The sequence below is a fragment of the Coregonus lavaretus genome (genome assembly GCF_964263955.1).
Source record: "Coregonus lavaretus genome assembly, chromosome: 5".
Lineage (NCBI taxonomy): Eukaryota > Metazoa > Chordata > Actinopteri > Salmoniformes > Salmonidae > Coregonus > Coregonus lavaretus.
In genome coordinates this window covers 23,808,226-23,830,726 of record NC_139992.1, presented here as the reverse complement: position 1 = coordinate 23,830,726, position 22,501 = coordinate 23,808,226, and the positions used below count along the sequence as shown (strand labels likewise).

The window sequence follows — 22,501 nt, the reverse complement described above, 5'->3', positions numbered from 1 at the left end:
AAAAAGACCCAACCCCCAACACCAGTTATTCTTATTCTCCTGTTCTACATTGTTGTGCTGATTGCATCTGGGGACTATGCAGGATATGACAAGGAACAGTGGGTATATCTGATATGCATTTTAATACATTTCTAGTGTGTTGTTCTGTGCCTTACTGGTTTACAGAGACCTGCCTCATGACCAAAGGAAAGCGTTTGGCCACGGTGCGAGCTCTGACCACGTGCCAGCTCTTCTCCCTGTCCTCAGACCGCTTCCAGATGGTTCTACAGAGCTTCCCTGATATAAGGAGGGACATGGAAAAGTTTGCACAACAGGACAAGGAAGATGTGATACATCTCTAGTACAGTGTGCCCATTTATGTGACCACTTATGTATAGTGTAGCTTAGACTTGGTACTGTGTAGACTGGTCTAAAATTGTATTATACTTTATATGTATACGTGGAATTTAGCAAATCCACGTATATATGTTTAGCTGTGCATCATACAACCCATAGTCTGGATTACTAATAGTTATACTCTAGATCTGGGTGGATCCCAAACGCCACACAATATTGTTGCTTTAACTGAGAGTGCATTTCAGGACAGGCAATGATTAAAATACTTTTTTTGTTTTTCTAATCCTTTATTGTGAAGAAATGTCAGTTACATAAGACAAGGTAAATTTGGTTAAATTTGGAAACTATGAAACAGCAGAAATAAAAAGGGAAACATAGTTTCAGTTGACTGTGAACATCTGGAGTTTTTTTTAAAGTAGTGCATTCATTCTAGTGTGCCCAACCCCAGCAGATGCAGCACTGCAGCAGCTGAGCCTAAGCCCACACGACTAGCCAGCCCCCCTCTCTCTTATCCAAATACACACAAGGTGCCCGAGGCCAGCCTGTGTTTGTACTCGTACAGGTAGTAGGAGGCTTGGGGGAAGTTACACTTCATCTCCATCTTGCCCGGCACCACATGGACGGCCACCGCTGAGCCCAGACCCTCCTGCAGCTTCTTCAGCATGCGAGAGGCCAGGTAGCGTCTGGCCTTCCCCGGGTCCTCCTCGATGGCGGCGTACACCTCTGGAGGCGGGTTGGGGATCTTCCACTCCAGGTCCACGATCAGCTGGTGGATGTGGCTCTTGTCCAGCGAGGTGGGCATGTCACGGTAGCAGGCCACCACATGAGGGCATTGTGCCTCAGATGACACGGACAAGAAGTGGTTGGGCTGTAGTGTGTTCCCCAGGCCCTCCCCCCCATCCTCCTCCAAGGGCCCTAAGGCAGGGTGCACCATGACGGCCCAGCGCAGCCAGTCGTAGTTCTTCTCCAGGGTCTTTAGGATGCCGGCTGCCGCCTCCTCGGGAGCTGAACGGTTTTGCATGGCCTCCTGCAGCTGCTGACGCACGTCCTCCTCCGCCTGCTGTAGGAAGTATCCCGAACAGCGCCCCCCAGTGGTCTTCATCTTCCTGTAGAGGGCACCCATGCGCTCAGACCAGGTCTTCATCAGCAGGGCCTGATCTCGTCCTGTCAGGGAGGCCTGGGTGAAGAGGCACAGCAGACCCGTGCCCAGGACAAAGTTCACCTGCAAGGGGAGGGAAGAGAGGCTGACATAATAAAACCCAAGTTCTATGCTATGACTATATGACTCATGTTCAGTAGATTCAATAATAGTAGAGTGTTGGCCCCCTTAGATAACTGGTGGTCTACTATACTGAACAGACTGCATCTTGTAGAATCAGCATTTGGAGAGGCATAGCATAGAGCTATTTACAGTGAGCTCCAAAAGTATTGGGACAGTGACACATTTCTTTGTTGTTTTAGCTCTGTACTCCAGCACTTTGAAATGATACAACGACTATGTGGTTAAAGTGCAGACTGTCAGCTTTAAGTTGAGGGTATTTTCATCCATACCGGGTGAGCCGTTTAGAAATTACAGCACTTTTTGTACATAGTCCCCCCATTTCAGGGGACCAAAAATATTGGGACAAATTCACTTGTGTATTAAAGTAGTGAAAAGTTAAGTGTTTGGTCCCATATTCACAGCACGCAATGACTACATCAAGCTTGTGACTCCAAATTTGTTGGATGCATTTGCAGTTTGTTTTGATTGTGTTTCAGATTATTTTGTGCCCAACAGAAATGAATGGTAAATAATGTATTGTCACTTTTATTGTAAATACGAATACAATATGTTTCTAAACACTTCTACATGAATGTGGATGCTCCCACGATTACGGATCATTCTGAATGAATTCGTGAATAATGTTACAGACGCACACATATCAATATCAAAATTACAATATCAATTATAAAATTACTCTGTCACTTTCTCACTCATCATTATTCACAATAATGTTTATGATTGAAAAAATGTGATTAAACAGCAGGGGCTGGGACGATTCTTCAAGATCATACAGTGCCCAAAATAGCCAGTATTTAATCAGTCTCATACATTTTGCTGCAATGTTTGTGCCTGATAAGTTATCCAAGGTTAACATAACAATGTGTTAGTATTTCCCTCAAGGTGAAATAAGGTTGACTCTCTACATACATTTTCTGCTCACTAGTAGAGGAATACATTTTTCAGTGTGGCATACCAAGTGTTGGAAAAGATAGGGGTGAACTTTGTATATGCAACTGCATTACAATTATCACTATCTATTTTGAATAAACACACAACTTTGACTATTTTAGGGTAAAATGTTTAGGGGTACAATCATTTGTGCCAGTCTGTTTGTGCTATCATGCCAAGAAAATTGGCTTAACAATGACAGCAATTGTGTTGGCAAAAGCACAAACAGATCTGGAACCAGGCTACACTCTTAGAAAAAAAGGTGCTATCTAGAACCTAAAAGGGTTCTTTGGCTGTCCCCATAGGAGAACCCTTTGAATAACCCTTTTTGGTTCCAGGTAGAACCCTTTTGAGTTCCATGTTGAACCCTTTACACAGAGGGTTCTACATTTACATTTAGGTCATTTAGCAGACGCTCTTATCCAGAGCGACTTACAAATTACATGTAACTCAAAATAGTTATACCTGGAAGTCAGATAAGGCATGGTGCCCAGGCAAGCAATTTTGTTCTTTGAACTCCATGGATCATTTTGTTAAACTTCAGGCACTGTGTGCAAATGATTTACACATTCATTGGTTAGAGATGTTTAGAATGTAACATGATGACCTCTGTTGCCTGTTGGGCATTGTGTGCTGATGGCTGACCACTCCCTGACCCCCACTGACCTTGACACAGAACTCCCTCATCTCCCAGCGTTTGGGCTTGCGGCTCTGGACCAGCTCTTCCAGCAGGGTGGGCTGGTCTGTCAGGACCGACACCCCCATCAGCCGGCTGTGGAGTGCCGTCAGCTGCCTCTCCAGCCGGTGCTCCTGAACGTACTGGAGAAACACCTCTGTCTCCCGTTTGGTGAACTCAGGCTGGGCCCTGACGACCGCGCCCAGCTGGTAGTAGACCACGGCCAGGTCGTCCTCCAGGCGATGGACCTCCTGGTCTGTCAGCAGGCCCGACCCTGCAGCACCCAGCTCCTGGTCTATGTAGTCCAGGTTCTTCCTGGCCAGGTCTGTCGCTTCAGCTGAGGCACTGCCACCCAGGTAGGTACAGATGCCCTCCACCAGGGTCCTCATGGTCTGCATGTAGCCCACCGGCTCCAGCACCTTGCCAAACATTGCCATGGCTACAACTAAATGGTTTTACTTACTAAATATTAAGTGTGAAATAGCAGGCTGATTCTGGTGCTGAGGAATCAAGAGAAATACATCTAATTATAGGCCAATACACCACTGTAGTCGATACAGAAGGCCAATATCCACCAACCATAATCTTGTGTAAATAATTATGCTATTCAGAATAACATTTAAACTTGATATGATCCATTACTCACCTGTCAGAATGTTTCTTAGTCAGGTCTGTGGTGACCTTCACTGTTTCCTCAGTATTTATACTCTCCAGCATAATCAGCGATCTGATAAGGTTCCTCCACCTCCCAGCTCTATTAATCGTCCTCATGCTAAAAAAGGTAAAGGAAGTGAGTTTATTGCAAATTAATAGATGGATAGACATTTTTTTTGTCATGAATGTTACAAATGTTCATATTGAAGTGTGTTATGAACTATTGCCTTTGAAGTTTTCTTATTGATGATTGTCAGTCCACCACACAATTCTTCAAAAATGACCTTGCTAATTTCTGTTTTTTTACGAATCTAATCGTCAAGGACGGTAGGTGGCAGCTTTGCATTTAGCTCGAGATGATTTCTCTTCATCCGTGGGGAAAGTCCTGAATAGTAAATACTAAAACGACTTCCGGAAGTTGCGCCAAATTCCTGTGTGAACTTGTCTGAATGTAAACAGCCAGCCAGTCTGCTAACAGACTCGAAGGCACGTTTTTTCGCAAAGTTGCGAAACCTAGCAGTGAACTCGGAGACCGAAACTGCCGGTCTTCAGCAGGCACACCAGAACTACGACGAAAAAGGTATGAAACAGACTTCCACCAGAGATACAGTAGCTATATAATGACGAGATTGGTCTCCGATAAGCAGGCGGTCTACTTAACTCAGTATTCCCGAGTGGCGCAGCGGTCTAAGGCACTGCATCTCAGCGCTTGAGGCGTCACTACAGACACCCTGGTTAGAGTCCAGGCTGAATCGTAAACGGCGGTGATTGGGAGTCCCATAGGGCGGCGCACAATTGGCCCGCGCACAATTGGCCCAGCGTCGTCTGGGTTTGGCCGGTGTAGGCCGTCATTGTAAATAAGAATGTGTTCTTAACGGACATGCCAAGTTAAATAAACAATAATATTTTGACTGGAGTGGACCCTCTCACTTCGCCCCTTCTTCTGTGATATAATGGCGGTCCGCAAACAAACGTTAAAGGTGCATGCCGCCGACCTACTGTGCTGGAGTGTGTGGTCAATCACGGTTTACAACATTTCTAAATCCTCCTACCTAACTCTGTACATCTGAGAAAATAAAAAAGAGCCCTACTAACTTCTAATAGACCCTCCCCCAACCCCAATAGACCCTCCCCCAACCCCAAAATCCCTTCCAAACCTCCAACTCCGTCCAATCTCAATGACCCTACACTTCAATCTTTCCCTCTCTTCAACATACTTACAACAATATAACACATACTCCACTGTTTCATCGACACAAACCATTCACATGCTTGCCAACCAGATGTAATGACGAGTTCAATATACAATGTCCTAAGCACAATCGAGCAAACACCAGCTCTTTCTTCCTAATCGGAACTTTGAATGACTCTGATCTTACATTTGGCCTCGTCTCTAACTGGTCTACAATTTCATTCGCTTCCACACCCGAATGTGCTGGAACCCAGCAGAATCTCACTACTACACCCAGTCTCTCAATGCTCCATAATAACATTAATACCTCAAATAGTAAGTCACTCCTAGTAGATTTACCAGATGATAAACTATTCAATACAGACATAATCTGAGCATACTATAATTCTAACAGGTTGTACAGTTGAAGTCGGAAGTTTACATACACCTTAGCCAAATACATTTAAACTCAGTTTTTTCACAATTCCTGACATTTAATCCTAGTAAAAATTCCCTGTCTTAGGTCAGTTAGGATCACCACTTTATTTTAAGAATGTAAAATGTCAGAATAATAGTAGAGTGATTTATTTCAGCTTTTATTTCTTTCATCACATTCCCAGTGGGTCAGAAGTTTAAATTGTTTAACTTGGGTCAAACGTTTCGGGTAGCCTTCCACAAGCTTCCCACAATAAGTTGGGTGAATTTTGGCCCATTCCTCCTGACAGAGCTGGTGTAACTGAGTCAGGTTTGTAGGCCTCCTTGCTCGCACACGCTTTTTCAGTTCTGCCCACACATTCTCTATAGGATTGAGGTCAGGGCTTTGTGATGGCCACTCCAATACCTTGACTTTGTTGTCCTTAAGCCATTTTGCCACAACTTTGGAAGTATGCTTGGGGTCATTGTTCATTTGGAAGACCCATTTGCGACCAAGCTTTAACTTCCTGACTGATGTCTTGAGATGTTGCTTCAATATATCCACATAATTTTCCTTCCTCATGATGCCATCTATTTTGTGAAGTGCACCAGTCCCTCCTGCAGCAAAGCACCCCCACAGCATGATGCTGCCACCCCCGTGCTTCACGGTTGGGATGGTGTTCTTCGGCTTGCAAGCTCCCCCCTTTTCCTCCAAACATAACGATGGTCATTATGGCCAAACAGTTCTATTTTTGTTTCACCAAACCAGAGGACATTTCTCCAAAAAGTAAGATTTTTGTCCCCATGTGCAGTTGCAAACCGTAGTCTGGCTTTTTTATGGCGGTTTTGGAGCAGTGGCTTCTTCCTTGCTGAGTGGCCTTTCAGGTTATGTCGATATAGGACTTGTTTTACTGTGGATATAGATAATTTTGTACCTGTTTCCTCCAGCATCTTCACAAGGTCCTTTGCTGTTGTTCTGGGATTGATTTGCACTTTTCGCAACAAAGTACGTTCATCTCTAGGAGACAGAACACGTCTCCTTCCTGAGCGGTCTGACGGCTGCGTGGTCCCATGGTGTTTATACTTGCGTACCTTCAGGCGTTTGGAAATTGCTCCCAAGGATGAACCAGACTTGTGGAGGTCTACCATTTTTTTCTGAGGTCTTGGCTGATTTCTTTTGATTTTCCCATGATGTCAAGCAAAGAGGCACTGAGTTTGAAGGTAGGCCTTGAAATACATCCACAGGTACACCTCCAATTGACTCAAATGATGTCAATTAGCCTATCAGAAGCTTCTAAAGCCATGACATAATTCTCTGGAATTTTACAAGCTATTTAAAGGCACAGTCAACTTAGTGTATGTAAACTTCTGACCCACTGGAATTGTGATACAGTGAATTATAAGTGAAATAATCTGTCTGTAAACAATTGTTGGAAAAATTACTTGTGTCATGCGCAAAGTAGATGTCCTAACCAACTTGCCAAAACTATAGTTTGTTAACAAGAAATGTGTGGAGTGGTTGAAAAACGAGTTTTAATGACTTCAATCTAAGTGTATGTAAACTTCCGACTTCAACTGTATGTCCTCCACCCACTGGAGGGCAACTATTATCGCCAACATTTCGACTGAGTATAATGACAGTTCATATTTTAGTCTTCTACATATCTGCACATCAAATTCAGGAATGTAAACGCCTGCTCCTGTGCACCCACTATCTGGGTCCTTGGATCCATCTGTGAAAAGTGGTAAAAAACCATACAAACTTATACCAATGTAATTGTCAACCAGTTCCCTATATCACTGACTTCTGACCAATCTTTCCTTTTCTCTAACAAGGTTAGATCAACAACAGGATCTGGGAGTAACCATGGAGGAACATCCCTTATCACCACAGAAGAGCCAACCTCCAACTCCCTCAAACCACTTTAATCAGCAACCTTCCTCTCTGCTTCCACTCAACTGTAATTTAGGTTGACGTCGGTCCCAGGACCGAGTTTGGGGAACCCTGAGTCAGTCCACCTCTACTGTATTGTCACTGTGTTGTGTAACATTCTGTAAAATTGTGTTTCAGATCAGAGGGTGTGGTGCGAGTTCTGCATGAGCTGCACTCGGAGGTCAGGGGCCTCAAGGTAACTGTCAATGTGGCACCTGATGAGCTGCTTGCACAGTGCTGTGTAGTTAATAATAGCTATGTGATTCATTAGTATACATGTTTACAGAATGATTTACATAACTGGCTTGTTGTGCATGCCCAGGGTCAGGTGAAGGAGCAGCTGGTGCGCCAACAGGCAGAGGAGAATGAGGTGATGAGCTTCATAAAGATGTGTATGGTGCTGAAGCAGAGGACATACAAAGACTGATGAAACACTAGGAAAAATATGTCTACAAAGCACCTAAGAACACACAAACAGACAGGTAAAAGAGTATCTATTTAACACTTCACTTAGTACATCCAAAATATTCAGTATTTGGTTTGGTTTACTTTATATCTAAATGTTCCCCTCCTGAACTCGGCTGGTTTATCTAGAGATCTTGTCTCTCACACAGAGCCGAACCGCCAGGAGGCAGAAGCTTCAGAGCAAGAGGATGACACTGAGGGAGTAGAGGAGGACCAGGAGGCAGGAAAGGAGGGACACCTCCCCTCAGTGACCCCTTTGTGCTGACTGGTTCTGATGACGGGTTTGCCTTTCATCTTGCAGCTCATTTCACTGTATATGGATTTTCTATTGTGTTATTGACTGTACGTTTTGTTTATTCCATATGTAACTCTGTGTTGTTTTTAATCGCACTGCTTTGCTTTATCTTGGCCAGGTCACAGTTGTAAATTAGAACTTGTTCTCAACTGGTTAACCTGGTTAAATAAAGGTGAAATAAAAATAAATCAATAAAAAAATTCCCAGAGCAAGAAACAACCCACAGCAGTAGTTCAGCCACTTCAACTCTCCACACTGCAGCAGGGAAGCAGAACAGGTCAACTTTGATAATGCCAACACGAAAGTAGAATGTTTATTAATAACATATCCTAAAAAGAGTTACACCGTCACCAATTCCAATAGATTTACTTACTAATTACTAGTCAAACCTCTGCTCTCTTTTTGTCATTCCTCCATGGCCCAAAGGCTTCCCTCCAGGGCTCAGTCTGGCCGTGGTGTCAGAAAGTCTTCCAAGCTACCTGAGACAGATTCCTCTGTCCAGCCTCAACCAGGCCATTCAGAAGATCAACAGTGCCACAGAAATGCATCTTGTGACTCTGTTGCGACAGGTCCTGCAGGGTATCTGATGGAGGAGGCCCCCCATGTACTTCCTGTGTCTAACCAAGCTGAAGAGGCTGGAACCAGCGCCGTGTACAAAGTCCTGTCACAGACACATACCTGATCGGAATTACAATGACATTCCCTACCTTCTTAAACCTCCCAAAGGACTCAACACTACTGAGTGAGGTCCCATTTACTGACCATCCTTTGAGTAGGCCCAAAATCTTTGACAACTGTATAAATGTTTGAATCGTCTTAGTCTTTTAATTGTGTAGGTACTTTTGTTCCCAATGCATGAATAGTCAAGTTTGCAATTTTGTAGTCGTCTTCTCTCATATATACATACTACTGGTCAAAAGTTTTAGAACACCTACTCATCCAAGGGGTTCTCTTTATTTTTACTATTTTCTACATTGTAGAATAATAGGGAAGACATCAAAACTATGAAATAACACATATGGAATCATGTAACCAAAAAAGTGTTAAACAAATCAAAATATATTTTATTTGAGATTCTTCTAATCAAATGTTATTTGTCACATACACGTGTTTAGCAGATGTTATTGTAGGTGAAGCGAAATGCTTGTACTTCTAGCTCCGACAGCGCAGTAATATCTAACAATTTCACAACGTATACCCAAAACACACAAATCTAAGTAAGCAATGGAATTAAGAATATATAGATATATGGACGAGCAATGACAGAGCGGCATGGACTAAGATACAGTAGAATAGTATAGAATACAGTATATACATATGAGATGAGTAATGCAAGATATGTAAACATTATTAAAGTGACTAGTGTTCTATTTCTTAAAGTGGCCAGTGATTTCCAGTCTATGTCTATAGGCAGCAGCTTCTAATGTGCTAGTGCTGGCTATTTAACAGTCTGATGGCCTTAAGATTGAAAAACATCTTCTGTCTCTCAATCCCAGCTTTGATGCACCTCTACTGACCTCGCCTTCTGGATGATAGCGGGGTGAACAGGCAGTGGCTCGGGTGGTTGATGTCCTTGATGATCTTTTTTGCCTTCCTGTGACATCGGGTGCTGTCCCTTTGCCTTGATGACAGCTTTGCACACTCTTGTCCTTCTCTCAATCAGCATCATGAGGGTGGCTATTTAAGAATCTCAACTATATGTTGATTTGTTTAACACTTTTTTGGTTACTACATGATTCCATATGTGTCATTTTATGGTTTTGATGTCTTCACTATCATTCTACAATGTAGAAAATAGTAAAAAATAAAGAAAAACCCTTGAATGAGTAGGTGTTCTAAAACTTTTGACCAGTAGAGAGAGTGAGATATATCTTGATGACAGCTTTGCACACGCTTGGTATTCTCTCAACCAGTTGGAAGGTGAACCGTCGCCCCTGTCTGAGGTCCTGAGCAGGTTTTCATCAAGGATCTCTCTGTACTTTGCTCCGTTCATCTTTCCCTCGATCCTGACTAGTCTCCCAGTCCCTGCCGCTGAAAAACATCCCCACAGCATGATGCTGCCACCACACTTTACCGTAGGGATGGTGCCAGGTTTCCTCCAGATGTGTCGCTTGGCATTCAGACCAAGAGTTCAATCTTGGTTTCATCAGACCAGAGAATCTTGTTTCTCATGGTCTGAGAGTCTTTAGGTGCCTTTTGGCAAACTCCAAGCAGGCTGTCACCTGCCTTTTACTGAGGAGTGGCTTCCGTCTGGCCACTCTACCATAAAGGCCTGATTGGTGGAGTGCTGCAGAGATGTTTGTCCTTCTGGAAGGTTCTCCCATCTCCACAGAGGAACTCTGGAGCTCTGTCAGTGAGAATAAGGCTGTAATGTAATAAAATGTGGAATGAATACTTTCCGAATGCACTGGAGCTCTGTCAGCGTTACCATCGGGTTCTTGGTCACCTCCCTGACCAAGGCCCTTCTCCCCTGATTGCTCAGTTTGGCCGGACAGCCAGCTCTAGGAAGAGTCTTGGTGGTTTCAAACTTCTTCCATTTAAGAATGATGAAGGCCACTGTGTTCTTGGGGACCTTCAATGCTGCAGAGATTGTTTTGGTACCCTTCCCCAGATCTGTGCCTCGACACAATCCTGTCTCGGAGCTCTATGGACAATTCCTTCGACCTCATCGCTTGGTTTTTGCGCTGACATGCACTGTCAACTGTGGGACCTTATATAGACAGGTGTGTGCCTTTCCAAATCATGTCCAATCAATTGAATTTACCACAGGTGGACTCCAATCAAGTTGTAGAAACATCTCAAGGATGATCAATAGAAACAGGATGCACCTGAGCTCAATTTCGAGTCTCATAGCAAAGGTTGTAAATAAGGTATTTCAGTTCTTTATTTGTAAAAAATGTGCTAAAAATTCTAATAACCTGTTTTCGCTTTGTCATTATGAGGTATTCTAATGTGCTAGTGCTGGCTATTTAACAGTCTGATGGCCTTCAGATAGAAGCTTGATGAGAATGTTTATTTAATCAATTTTAGAATAAGGCTGTAACGTAACCAAATGTGGAAAAAGTGAAGGGGTCTGAATGCTTTCCGAATGGAATGTATATATAAAAAAGTATGTGGACACCCCTTCAAATTAGTGGATTTGGCTATTTCAGCCACACCAGTTGCTGACAGGTGTATAAAATCGAGCACACAGCCATGCAATCTCCAAACATTGGCAGTAGAATGGCCTTACTGAGGAGCTTCACAAAATATGTTTCCATGGCCGAGTAGCCACACACTAGCCTAAGATGACCATGCACAATTTCCAAGTGTCGGCTGGAGTGGTCTAATGCTCGCCACCATTGGACTCTGGAGCAGTGGAAACGCGTTCTCTGGAGTGATGAATCATGCTTCACTATCTGGCAGTCCGACGGACAAATCTGGGTTTGCCGGATGCCAGGAGAACGCTACCTGCCCCAATGCATAGTGCCAACTGTAAAGTTTGGTGGAGGAGGAATAATGGTCTGGGGCTGTTTTTCATGGTTCGGGCTAGGCCCCTTAGTTCCAGTGAAGGGAAATCTTAACGCTACAGCATACAATGACATCTTAGACGATTCTGTGCTTCCAACTTTGTGGCAACAGTTGGGGAAGGACCTTTCCTGTTTCAGCATGACAGTGCCCCCGGGCACAAAGCGAGGTCCATACAGAAATGGTTTGTCGCGATCGGTGTGGAAGAACTTGACTGGTCTGCACAGAGCCCTGACCTCAATCCCATCTAACACATTTGGGATGAATTGGAATGCCAACTGTGAGCCAGGCCTAATCACCCAACCTCACTAATGCGCTTGTGGCTGAATGGAAGCAAGTACCCGCAGCAATGTTCCAACATCTAGTGGAAAGCCTAGCTAGATAGATGTATATCTCTCCATCTATATGACCTCACTAATAAATACATAATTATGAGCATGATGGCTTAGTTTAGGATTGAGAGATCTTCGCAACAATCTAGCTGAATTACAAATCAGCATTATAAAACGCATACACCAATTGTAAATGAAACATTTTAATTCAAAACATTCCCAAAGGAGGACATGGTAGTACTATCGATTTGTACTTGAACACAATTTGATGATTAAAAAAAAAACATCAGTAGAAAGAACACTGATCTCCTACTCCTATCATACGACTTCTATACGATTGGGGGACCTTTTAAACTAGGCAGGCCCTCTGGTATCAATAGGGTCTCATGCGCCCTGGTAGAGGGGGTGCTCTGTTGGGAGGGGTGATGGCGATATCCAGGTAGTCTCCAATCCGAAATCGCTGTGACTGTAAGGTCATGGCATCATCTGGACCCTTCCGTCCAGACAATGTGTTGCCTATATCCTTTACCCTGAAACAAACCAATAGGAACCATATTAACAGTGTTTTCTGTGGCTGTTCATTGATATGAAAAATGTATGCACTCACTAACTAAGTCGCTCTGGATAAGAGCGTCTGCTAAATGACTAAAAATGTTTACAAAAAATTCAAATATTACAGGGCAGTTCTGTGAATGAAAATCATCAGTTACCTGTAACCTTGTCGCTTAGGTTCCGGGTAGACTACGGCAAAGCCAAAATGTGTGCCTTTTTTCCGAGCTTCAGGGTAGACTTCTTTCACAAGACTTGTGAGCTCTTTCAGCGTAGCGTCCAACCTGAATTAAATTAAATACAGTTTCATAAACAAAGGGGAGGGACAGCTTTTGAATGTAATTTTTGGTATTCTGACCGACACCATCTAATTTAGTGTCTACTCTGAACAGCTGGTAATTGATAGTCTTACCAGGTGTAAATCTGGAGCTCGCTGGAAGGAACGTTCCCTCTACCAAACTCATCCATCCTGTGATGTCTGCCATTGGTGGTGGTGAAAACTCGCAGTAGAAGTGGACACGTCTGTAGGCAAATTTTTACACACATTGATTCCGACACAATCATCAGAACTCCAATACATGCAAGCCTGCCGCTGAGTACAAAGCCGTAGGAATTTCTTTATGCCACCCACTGTTTGAAAAAGTAACGGGTGGCCAATCTTCCACCTAAAGAGTTACTGGGTGTGCAGGCTTTTGCTCCAGCCCTATAACACCTGATTCAACAAATCAAGGTCCTGCGAAGCAGCTGGAAAGTAGAATCAGGTACAGTGAGGGAAAAATGTATTTGATCCCCTGCTGATTTTGTACGTTTGCCCACTGACAAATAAATTATCAGTCTATAATTTTAATGGTAGGTTTATTTGAACAGTGAGAGACAGAATAACAACAACAAAAATACAGAAAGACGCATGTCAAAAATGTTATAAATTGATTTGCATTTTAAATGAGGGAAATAAGTATTTGACCCCCTCTCAATCAGAAAGATTTCTGGCTCCCAGGTGTCTTTTATACAGGTAACGAGCTGAGATTATGAGCACACTCTTAAAGGGAGTATAAAAGACACCTGTCCACAGAAGCAATCAATCAATCAGATTCCAAACTCTCCACCATGGCCAAGACCAAAGAGCTCTCCAAGGATGTCAGGGACAAGATTGTAGACCTACACAAGGCTGGAATGGGCTACAAGACCATCGCCAAGCAGCTTGGTGAGAAGGTGACAACAGTTGGTGCGATTATTCGCAAATGGAAGAAACACAAAAGACCTGTCAATCTCCCTCGGCCTGGCGCTCCACGCAAGATCTCACCTCGTGGATTGCAATGATCATGAGAACGGTGAGGAATCAGCCCAGAACTACACGGGAGGATCTTATCAATGATCTCAAGGCAGTTGGGACCATAGTCACCAAGAAAACAATTGGTAACACACTACGCCATGAAGGACTGAAATCCTGCAGCGCCCGCAAGGTCCCCCTGCTCAAGAAAGCACATATACAGGACCGTCTGAAGTTTGCCAATGAACATCTGAATGATTCAGAGGAGAACTGGGTGAAAGTGTTGTGGTCAGATGAGACCAAAATCGAGCTCTTTGGCATCAACTCAACTCACCGTGTTTGGAGGAGGAGGAATGCTGCCTATGACCCCAAGAACACCATCCCCACTGGCAAACATGGAGGTGGAAACATTATGCTTTGGGGGTGTTTTTCTGCTAATGTACCGTCAAATCTTGGGTGAGAACCTCCTTCCCTCAGCCAGGGCATTGAAAATGGGTCGTGGATGGGTATTCCAGCATGACAATGACCCAAAACACACGGCCAAGGCAACAAAGGAGTGGCTCAAGAAGAAGCACATTAAGGTCCTGGAGTGGCCTAGCCAGTCTCCAGACCTTAATCCCATAGAACATCTGTGGAAGGAGCTGAAGGTTTGAGTTGCCAAACGTCAGCCTCGAAACCTTAATGACTTGCAGAAGATCTGCAAAGAGGAGTGGAACAAAATCCCTCCTGAGATGCGTGCAATGCTGGTGGCCAACTACAATAAACGTCTGACCTCTGTGATTGCCAACAAGGGTTTTGCAGAGGGGTCAAATACGTATTTCCCTCATTAAAATGCAAATCAATTTATAACATTTTTAACATGCGTTTTTCTGGATTTTTTGTTGTTATTCTGTCCCTCACTGTTCAAATAAACCTACCATTAAAATTAGACTGATAATTTCTTTGTCAGTGGGCAAACGTACAAAATCAGCAGGGGATCAAATAGTTTTTTCCCTCATTGTATGTTATAGCATGGCTGGATCAAATGTCTGTAGGAAGGTAGCACAAGTCTTCAGTCTAGCTAACAGAACAACATGGCATGAGCGCCTCAAAACCAATGATGTATATAAACCCTGGATTGCTGATGCTATGTATTGGCCATCGAGAGGCTTGGAAGCCACCAGTTGGCCATATTGTCACTCCCCAGTAGGAGCAGTCCTCCATAGGAATTAATGGAATTCTACAGTATTTCAATTAAAATGTTTCAAGGTCACAATTACATGTATTTTGTTGTTATAGTGGGGACAGTAACATTAGTCATCAAAAACGTATACTTTAAGGAAAATGTTTATTTTTATGTTTAGCTTACAATTTTATATTATGCATTAAGGTGTCTAATATAATAAATGTGGCAAAAACGAATGTAGACATTAATAAATCAATTTCTATAGGTTCCAAAATATGTTTTACGATGGTGGGGGAGCGCCAAGATGGAGGCACGGTGGCTTCAACATAGCGCCCCCTATCGGTAATCTAGTGTATATAAACCATTGCTCAAAACCTAACTAACCAGCCAGCTAGCTGTAACTAGCGTTGCGAACTAACATGATCCAAATGCAGTTGGTTAGCTAGTAGCTACCTTCTCTCTGTCGACAGGTTTTTCAGGTTCTTTCTTAATTTCTTCTTGTGTGACTCTTGATTCCACAGCCATTCTTGACAGCGTTTGATAATTTAGCCAAATTTTAAATGGAACTTTCAACGAGTAACGTTAGACACGGTAGCAGCAGAAAATAAATACTAGTCGCGTGCTGATGACGTCGGACAAATGGGTGTAAAACGAGCCTCCTCGACCAATCACAACACTGAAAATGTACAACGAGGACACAAAAAGTCCCTTTACTCGTTTGCCAACAGCCACCATTTTGGGAGTCAGAATAGTATTGGGAATACCACCAATACCTTTTGGGCTTTATTATGGTACACACATGCGTGGTGACTGGCTGTCGGAATAGAAGAATACCTGGCACCGCATTGTCTTTTTACCGTTTCCCACGCGATCCCGACAGAAAGCAGCGTTGGATAGCTGCTGTGAACCGAGAAGGCTGGCTGCCAAAAGACGGGAGCAGGCTGTGTAGTACTCATTTCATCTCAGGTACGCAGCCAACGTTGTCAATAAAACAGTGCATGAATGAGCATTTTGCCGTTCAATTCACTTTTGAAGTTCTCTCAACCATCACCTGACCACCATATAAAACTTTACTGCTATTCTTTACTTTTTTTTACTAGAAGATATCACTGCAGCTGTATGTTGCAATGTGATTGTGTTTGTCCATGATGCCTCACGAAACTTTCTCCCTTTTTCTTCAACTCCAGGTAAACAGGTGAAGAATCCACGCTCGCCAGACTATGTTCCCTCTGTATTTACATCAGCTCCCCTATACCTGGAGTCGGAAATTAAGGAAGAGACCGCTGCCTTTGAAATCTCAGACAAGCAGGAAGCCCAGGTGGAGGCGGCCAACGCCTTGCTCTTCCTGCAGGGCCAGGGCAGGTCTCTGGTCGACCAGAGACCGAGCCAGGAGGACCATGACGTGGCCCAGAGTGCATCCTCATCCTCTACCAATGAAGATGGTGAGGAATCTGAACCAGTGTCAAGCGACAGCAAAGGCAGGGGAGGGAAGCCAGCCAAAAGGTCAGCCACCGAGCCCGACAACTATGAGGACATGCTCAAGACCTTGAAGAAGGAGAACCGGGCTCTCCGGGAGTCTGTGGATAAAATGTCACTCTCAGAGACCTCATTCCGGAACGACCCAGAGAAGGTCAGGTTTTACACTGGCTTGCCCAACTACTTTGTATTTGAGACGGTCATGTGGCTCCTCGCGCCACACATGAACGGGACCAAGAACATGGTCAAGCTCTCCAAGTTTCAGCAACTGCTGCTGACACTAATGCGCCTTCGGCTTGACCTCAGGAACCAGGATTTGGCCTACCGCTTCGGCGTGAAGGTTGGCACGGTGACCAGGACGGTGCTCAGAATGGTTAACGTCATGTCCACCACGCTGGTACCCACGGCTGTCTTCTGGCCCTCCAGGGCTGAGCTCCGCAAGAACCTCCCGGCAGCTCTCTGCTCGACCTACCCTGACTGTGCCGTGATCATAGACTGCTTCAGGGTGACCCTGGAGAAACCCGTGTCAGAAGGAAACTTGTTGTGTGTGAGTATCTGTCCTGTCTAATTTGGGATATATGATATATGCTGTGGTAAATGTATCCTGTTGTTATATGTTGTCTGCCTGTCATTATTTAAACCCAGAAAAAATTGCTCCTTGAATTGACTTGAACCAGCAGGGGGCGTCGGCAGGGAGCAACACTCTGAAATACATGATAGGCATGGCCCCGCAGGGCGTGGTCACTTTCGTCTCCAGGGGGTCGCCAGGGAGTGTCAGCGACAAGAGCCTGGCAGAGGGTTGTGGCTTCCTGGGCAAGCTCCTCCCAGGAGACGTGGTCCTGGCCGATAAGGATTTGGACATTGGTAAGTCGGTGGCGGCCCGTGGTGCCCTGCTGAAAATCACAGGCTGCCATGGCGGAGAGGGGTCTGAAGGGAGCGAAGGTGTCTCGCTGACAGACATTTCCCCAGATAGGCTGAGTGTGCGGAGGCATGTGGAGAGGGTTGTCTCCATGGTGAAGCTAAGGTACTCCATGCTGACCGGCCCAGTGGAGATCCCCTTCACGGCCGCTGAGCGGTCATCCAACATTTACACCTTTGATAAGATTGTGCAGGTTGCCTGTGCCTTAAACAACCTGTGTATATCTGCTGCTCCCCTAGAGTGACTCACACTAGTGCTGCTCTAGGGTGACTTACACTAGTGCTGCTCTAGGGTGACTTACACTAGTGCTGCTCTCTAGGGTGACTTACACTAGTGCTGCTCCATACTAGCACTAGTGTAAGTCATCCATACGAGCATTGATAACCCCTTTACTGCTTGAACACTTAAAGAATCTATATTTTGGATGTAAATGGCATGTTAGAAGTGCCCAGACACTTTTCTTGCAAAACTTACCCCAACAAGCGATAGACTTCCTCGTGCTTGTTCTGCAGTGCCAGCGCGTGAAAAAAATGAACAAAAGCTCCAACATCACCCAAATACGTCCTTTTTAGATGTTGTGTAATTTAGAACTTTATCCGCAACGTTTTATTAAATTTTGTGCGACTCGAGAGATACTTCTGCGTGTAGCCCACAATACTTTTCCGTGTGCGCATGCGAGGGCTAACATGGAGCAGCACAGATGGATAGGTTAAACCACTCGAGTCGCAACAAATGGAATATAACGTTGTGGATAAAGTTTAACATATTTGGGTGTTTTTTTGTTGTTGCTTTTATCCACACTGCCACTGCAGAACGAGCATGAGGAAGATTATCAATGGTTGGGGTAAGTTTCTCAAAAACAAGTGATATCGCAAAAAAAAGTGTCTGGGCATTTGGCCATTTGCATCCAAAATATAGATTTAGTGAAGAAGAAAAAAAAGTATACTTTTTCATTAATTGACATCCTCGCTCCATTCTACAATTGCACTCTTAGATGCTGGCGAGCGGAACTTTTTATTTTATTTCTTTTTTTACAACAGAACTTTCAGAGGGATATTTGATGGATCAATTTATCACAGGATTTTGTCGGTATTATTATTATTTTTGCCCCTCTGGATGTAACGGAGTGAGAATTTGAATTGCTGAGCTCCTCAGCGTTCACAATTTTGATATGTGGATACATTTCAGAAGGACATTCCAACAGTTAACCGGTGGTTTTGAGTGGACCTATTCCATATTCTATGATTACATAGTGTTTTTCGACCATGACTCGGTTCTCAGAGACATTTGCATTACTCACAATAGATCTTGATATCGAACAGTAGCTTACTGTTGTCCTCAGGTGCTAGTGCCTTAGTTTGGAATTCTGGTACTGCTGTAACAAAACAGAGATGTATGTTTCCATCCACAGTTTTTTTTTTTAATGCGAGTAAAGTCATACTGTATAAAATGTTTTTATCATGACCGCTGTGATGGAAACAGGAAGTTTCGGTACAATTTTATCAATGCTGACAGATAATTTGTTAGTTCGACATGGTGGGATCTTTTTGTGTCTGTAAAATTAATTATGTGAGAAATGACAGCGGAAACGCCTTTATGCGCAAATATTGATATAATAACCATCAAATTGAAGTAAACTTGGAGTCACGCGATGATATGGTGTGTGGTCCTCCCACTACGACTCCGGACACCATGCAGTTTATTAGGCTACAGATTAAGTAAATTATGAACTTCACAGGGTAGTGAAAGTGCACTGTGATCTTGATGCTCCTTTCCAATAAATATTGAGTCCTATTCTGGTGACATGATGATCGATGCTTGACTTCCGTTTGACAAATATATTTTTCTCGCTCTTATCCATAATAATCTCATCACAGCCTATACCTGCACTGTATCAGCGAGCTGTTGGCTAGAGCGGACATGCCAAGACCAGAGTAGGCACATTTGCTATTTAACGCAACAGTTTTTGTGACATAAATATTGGTAGAGTTGAAAATGGCGCATGGCGCTTGCAACGCCAGGGTTGTGGGTTCGATTCCCACGGGGGGCCAGTATGAATAAATGTATGCACTCACTTAACTGTAAGTCGCTCTGGGGAAGAGCTTCTGCTAAATGACTTAAATGTAAATGTAAGATTTTCATTCAGTACATGAAAACTTAAGCGAAAAAGTACATTTTGTGTGCACTACATCATCACGCACTGATTTTTATCTGCAAAAAGTAAATTTGGTGGAAAAGCACCACTGGGAAAATGCGCATATTTTCGCTATGTGGATTCTAGAGTATTCGCATGAAAATCTGTCGCCAATTGGATGGAAACCTAGCTACTGTTAACAAAATTCAATAACTGTCCTCAAAAAAGCACAGTAAAGTAGGCTAACACTTTTTGTCACTTATTTTGTGACTTATGCATTCTCTGAGCATTAGTTAAATGTTAGTGTATTATTTCTTATTTTTAAGGACTGTCTGTGTACGGTCTTTGGTTCTCTTGATTGAGAGGTGCTGGGAATTTAATGATGCGGTGTAGGTGCCTCTTTTTTCAAATCAATTTTTTTTTGAATCCGAGAGTGAAATACTTTTCCACTTGTCTCTAACATGTAGGCTCAGCATTCCCGAACAGTCCCATTACAAGTCAGAATGTTGAACAAACTTAATTTACATTTACTTTACCCGTGTCTGCAGTAATCTGATACAAAATACACAGGGAAGTGTTATAATCCCGACCTTCAGTACGTTGGTCTGTATATCGGTTTGTATTTTCAATACTGATGCAATTCGCATGTGACAAACACTTGCACAATATTGTGGCAAACACTTCCAGCAGATTATGAGGAAACGTGCTTCGGTCGCCTACGTTTGGTTACAGTCGGCTATTGTTTACATATTGTGCATCACATGCAATGCAAGAGATTGAAAATACTGTGACAGAACCTACCACACCTACCACACAGAACCATACCCTATCTCCACCTCCTACTGCCAAAAGGACCAACAGCATGTACAATAATTAAAGTGTAATTTTATTCAATATTCTTGCTTGTATATTATTTTTTAGGGGGACTTAGGTCAGACTGAAAATCCATGGAGTAACCATGGTAAGTCTGTTTAGGCAAGGTATCAGTAGTGGTGCACGACTCCTGGATTTTTGGTTGACTCCCAAAACACGCTGAAACGGATGCGCACATACCACCTAATTGCAGAGTCCTACTAGGAAGATTACATTTGCGTTCTAGAGGACTGACATGAGCATGATGCTGCCCATTTTCCTATAAAGTACCTATTTTGTTTGAATATATAAGGTGATGTGTAGGAACTTGAATATTTGAGTGACATTTCTGCAATGTGCAGCCTTGACGGATCCCATGGGATGATGCGGCGCACTCTACGCTGATAAGCCTACTCTTTGCCATGTCATAGCCCTATTCGAACGGGTATTACTAGAGACGTTGGTTTTGTAATTATCCAAGCATGTGCGTTATTCCATAGGACGATTTGTTTTTCCAAATTGCCCCTGTAGCTCAGTTGGTAGAGCATGGCGCTTGCAACGCCAGGGTTGTGGGTTCGTTTCCCACGGGGGCCCAGTATGAAAATGTGTGCACTCACTAACTGTAAGTCGCTCTGACGGTCTGCCTAGCGGCCGACATGCCTGGAGTGGCTCTCCATTCTCTCTCTCATGCTAGCTAGCTCGCTCTTTCTTTCTTTGCTGTGAAATATGCGAGAGCTTGTGTTCTCGAAATAGACTACGGGAAATAGTTTCCTCCGTTGCAAAAATACTGAATCTTATGAGTCGATTCCTTGTGGAATCGAAGCTTGACACCCAGAAATGGGAATCGATTATTTTGGAGTCGACTTCCTACCAAGGTGTCAGAGAGACATGCCATAGCACAACATACAGGTGCGTTCTTCTCATTGCTCAAACGCACAGCATAGGCATGTATTTCATTAATTTGCGATTCATGCATTAAAGCTCCGACACACTGGTAGGATTGTCAAACGTTTGCCTGCACAGTATTTAGCACCTCTGAATGGTGTCAGCAGTCAATCTCTTTTGTGTTCACACAGCAAAGACCTCGTCAGCCACTCAGCCTTGTTAAAATACTCCAAACCAGAAAGTAGCGTTGTTTAAAATCAAATCAAATTTTATTTGCCACATGCGCCGAATACAACAGGTGTAGACATTACAGTGAAATGCTTACAAGCCCTTAACCAACAATGCATTTTTTAAAGATTTAAAAATAAATAAAGTGTTAAGTAAAAAATAAAGCAAATATCTAAAGAGCAGCAGTAAAATAAAATAACAGTAGGGAGGCTATATACAGGGGGGTACCGGTGCAGTCAATGTGCGGGGGCACCGGCTAGTTTGGCTATTCATATCCGTGCTTATGGTCTAGCTATCTGCGCTAATGTTGTTATTTTGTGGAAAGCCCATGTTGGTATTAGCTAGATAACTAGTACATAGCAAGATGACGAAGACACAATTTAATTCACTCTCCATAATCCCCATAGCCAACTGTTTAGCTAGCTAGTTAGCTAGCAAATCCGCTAGCTAGCACAACTGAGCTAGCTAGCTAAGGACACTGGACTAACGAAAGCCCTTGTTGATACGAGCTAGTTAACTACCTAGCAAGATCACGAAAACACAATTTAATTCACTCTCCATAATCCCATAGCCAAATGTTTAACTAGCTAACCTTGGCATATTCACCAGCTAGCACAATGAGCTAGCTAGCTAAAGACACTGGACTAACTCGGCAGCTAACTAATCCATTGTGATTGAATTATGACTACTAGTTACAGTGGTTAGCTAGCTTGGAGGAATTATTTAGTGTTGTGTGCACTTAGTTAGCTAACTACACTACATTCCCATAGCCTAAATTGCATATGAAGTGTGACTGCCTCAAAATGCCCAATTTCCCCCCCGTTCGTGCTCTCTAGTTGGCTCAAAGTGAAGTTGTTGGCCACTGACAAGCATTAGACTGGGTCGGCACGCAATAGGTACAGCTTTTCTCTGGCAACAGAAGGAACGGCATCCCACTGTGATGAGGTATCCTACTGTAATGAGTACCTATCCGCTGATCGGCAATGAGATTCTCGGTATTTCATGCTTTAGAATTAATTTCAAAATAT

At 43.5% G+C, this 22,501-nt stretch overlaps 3 protein-coding genes and 1 long non-coding RNA gene across 6 annotated transcripts; 2 read left to right on the top strand and 2 right to left on the bottom strand.

The window, feature by feature from the left end:
- Window positions 1-608: 608 nt before the first annotated feature.
- LOC311129773 (uncharacterized protein) lies at window positions 609-5,914 on the bottom strand. 2 transcript variants are annotated; one of them, XM_084162213.1, is made up of 4 exons: window positions 5,100-5,914; window positions 3,871-3,996; window positions 3,215-3,724; window positions 609-1,558 (listed from the first exon to the last, which is right to left on the bottom strand). In XM_084162213.1, exons 3-4 carry the CDS (start codon window positions 3,659-3,661, stop codon window positions 845-847), a joined length of 1,161 nt encoding a protein of 386 aa, XP_084018339.1. In that variant the 5' UTR covers window positions 3,662-3,724; window positions 3,871-3,996; window positions 5,100-5,914; the 3' UTR covers window positions 609-844. The 2 variants fall into 2 exon arrangements, with proteins under 2 accessions (XP_084018339.1, XP_084018338.1); XM_084162212.1 differs by lacking the exon at window positions 5,100-5,914 and adding an exon at window positions 4,106-4,195.
- On the top strand, window positions 4,369-8,364 carry LOC311129774. The gene is made up of 4 exons (XR_014613308.1): window positions 4,369-4,458; window positions 7,535-7,592; window positions 7,719-7,878; window positions 8,011-8,364. It is a non-coding gene; the product is annotated as an uncharacterized lncRNA (long non-coding RNA).
- Window positions 8,365-12,182: 3,818 nt separating this feature from the next.
- Window positions 12,183-15,612, bottom strand: sap18 (Sin3A-associated protein). The gene is made up of 4 exons (XM_084162211.1): window positions 15,433-15,612; window positions 12,957-13,066; window positions 12,706-12,828; window positions 12,183-12,525 (listed from the first exon to the last, which is right to left on the bottom strand). The coding sequence occupies exons 1-4, from the start codon at window positions 15,502-15,504 to the stop codon at window positions 12,369-12,371; spliced, it is 462 nt and encodes a 153-aa protein (XP_084018337.1). The 5' UTR covers window positions 15,505-15,612; the 3' UTR covers window positions 12,183-12,368.
- Window positions 15,613-15,695: 83 nt separating this feature from the next.
- On the top strand, window positions 15,696-19,176 carry LOC311129771 (uncharacterized protein). 2 transcript variants are annotated; one of them, XM_084162210.1, is made up of 3 exons: window positions 15,696-15,945; window positions 16,167-17,002; window positions 17,136-18,300. In XM_084162210.1, the coding sequence occupies exons 1-3, from the start codon at window positions 15,768-15,770 to the stop codon at window positions 17,616-17,618; spliced, it is 1,497 nt and encodes a 498-aa protein (XP_084018336.1). In that variant the 5' UTR covers window positions 15,696-15,767; the 3' UTR covers window positions 17,619-18,300. The 2 variants fall into 2 exon arrangements, with proteins under 2 accessions (XP_084018336.1, XP_084018335.1); XM_084162209.1 differs by having other exon boundaries at window positions 15,702-15,945; window positions 17,133-19,176.
- Window positions 19,177-22,501: the final 3,325 nt, after the last annotated feature.

What these genes read in the sequence shown, in the direction of transcription:
- LOC311129771 (XM_084162209.1), top strand. Translation starts at nt 15,768, where the DNA reads ATGGTACACACATGCGTGGTGACTGGCTGTCGGAATAGAAGAATACCT. An exon ending in TAGTACTCATTTCATCTCAG is followed by an intron (nt 15,946 to 16,166) that starts GTACGCAGCCAA and finishes CTTCAACTCCAG; the next exon opens with GTAAACAGGTGAAGAATCCA. An exon ending in CAGAAGGAAACTTGTTGTGT is followed by an intron (nt 17,003 to 17,132) that starts GTGAGTATCTGT and finishes GACTTGAACCAG; the next exon opens with CAGGGGGCGTCGGCAGGGAG.
- sap18 (XM_084162211.1), bottom strand. Translation starts at nt 15,504, where the DNA reads ATGGCTGTGGAATCAAGAGTCACACAAGAAGAAATTAAGAAAGAACCT. An exon ending in AACCTGTCGACAGAGAGAAG is followed by an intron (nt 13,067 to 15,432) that starts GTAGCTACTAGC and finishes ATTTGCCTACAG; the next exon opens with ACGTGTCCACTTCTACTGCG. An exon ending in CCTAAGCGACAAGGTTACAG is followed by an intron (nt 12,526 to 12,705) that starts GTAACTGATGAT and finishes GGTTTGTTTCAG; the next exon opens with GGTAAAGGATATAGGCAACA.
- LOC311129773 (XM_084162213.1), bottom strand. Translation starts at nt 3,661, where the DNA reads ATGGCAATGTTTGGCAAGGTGCTGGAGCCGGTGGGCTACATGCAGACC. An exon ending in TGAGGGAGTTCTGTGTCAAG is followed by an intron (nt 1,559 to 3,214) that starts GTCAGTGGGGGT and finishes CTCCCCTTGCAG; the next exon opens with GTGAACTTTGTCCTGGGCAC.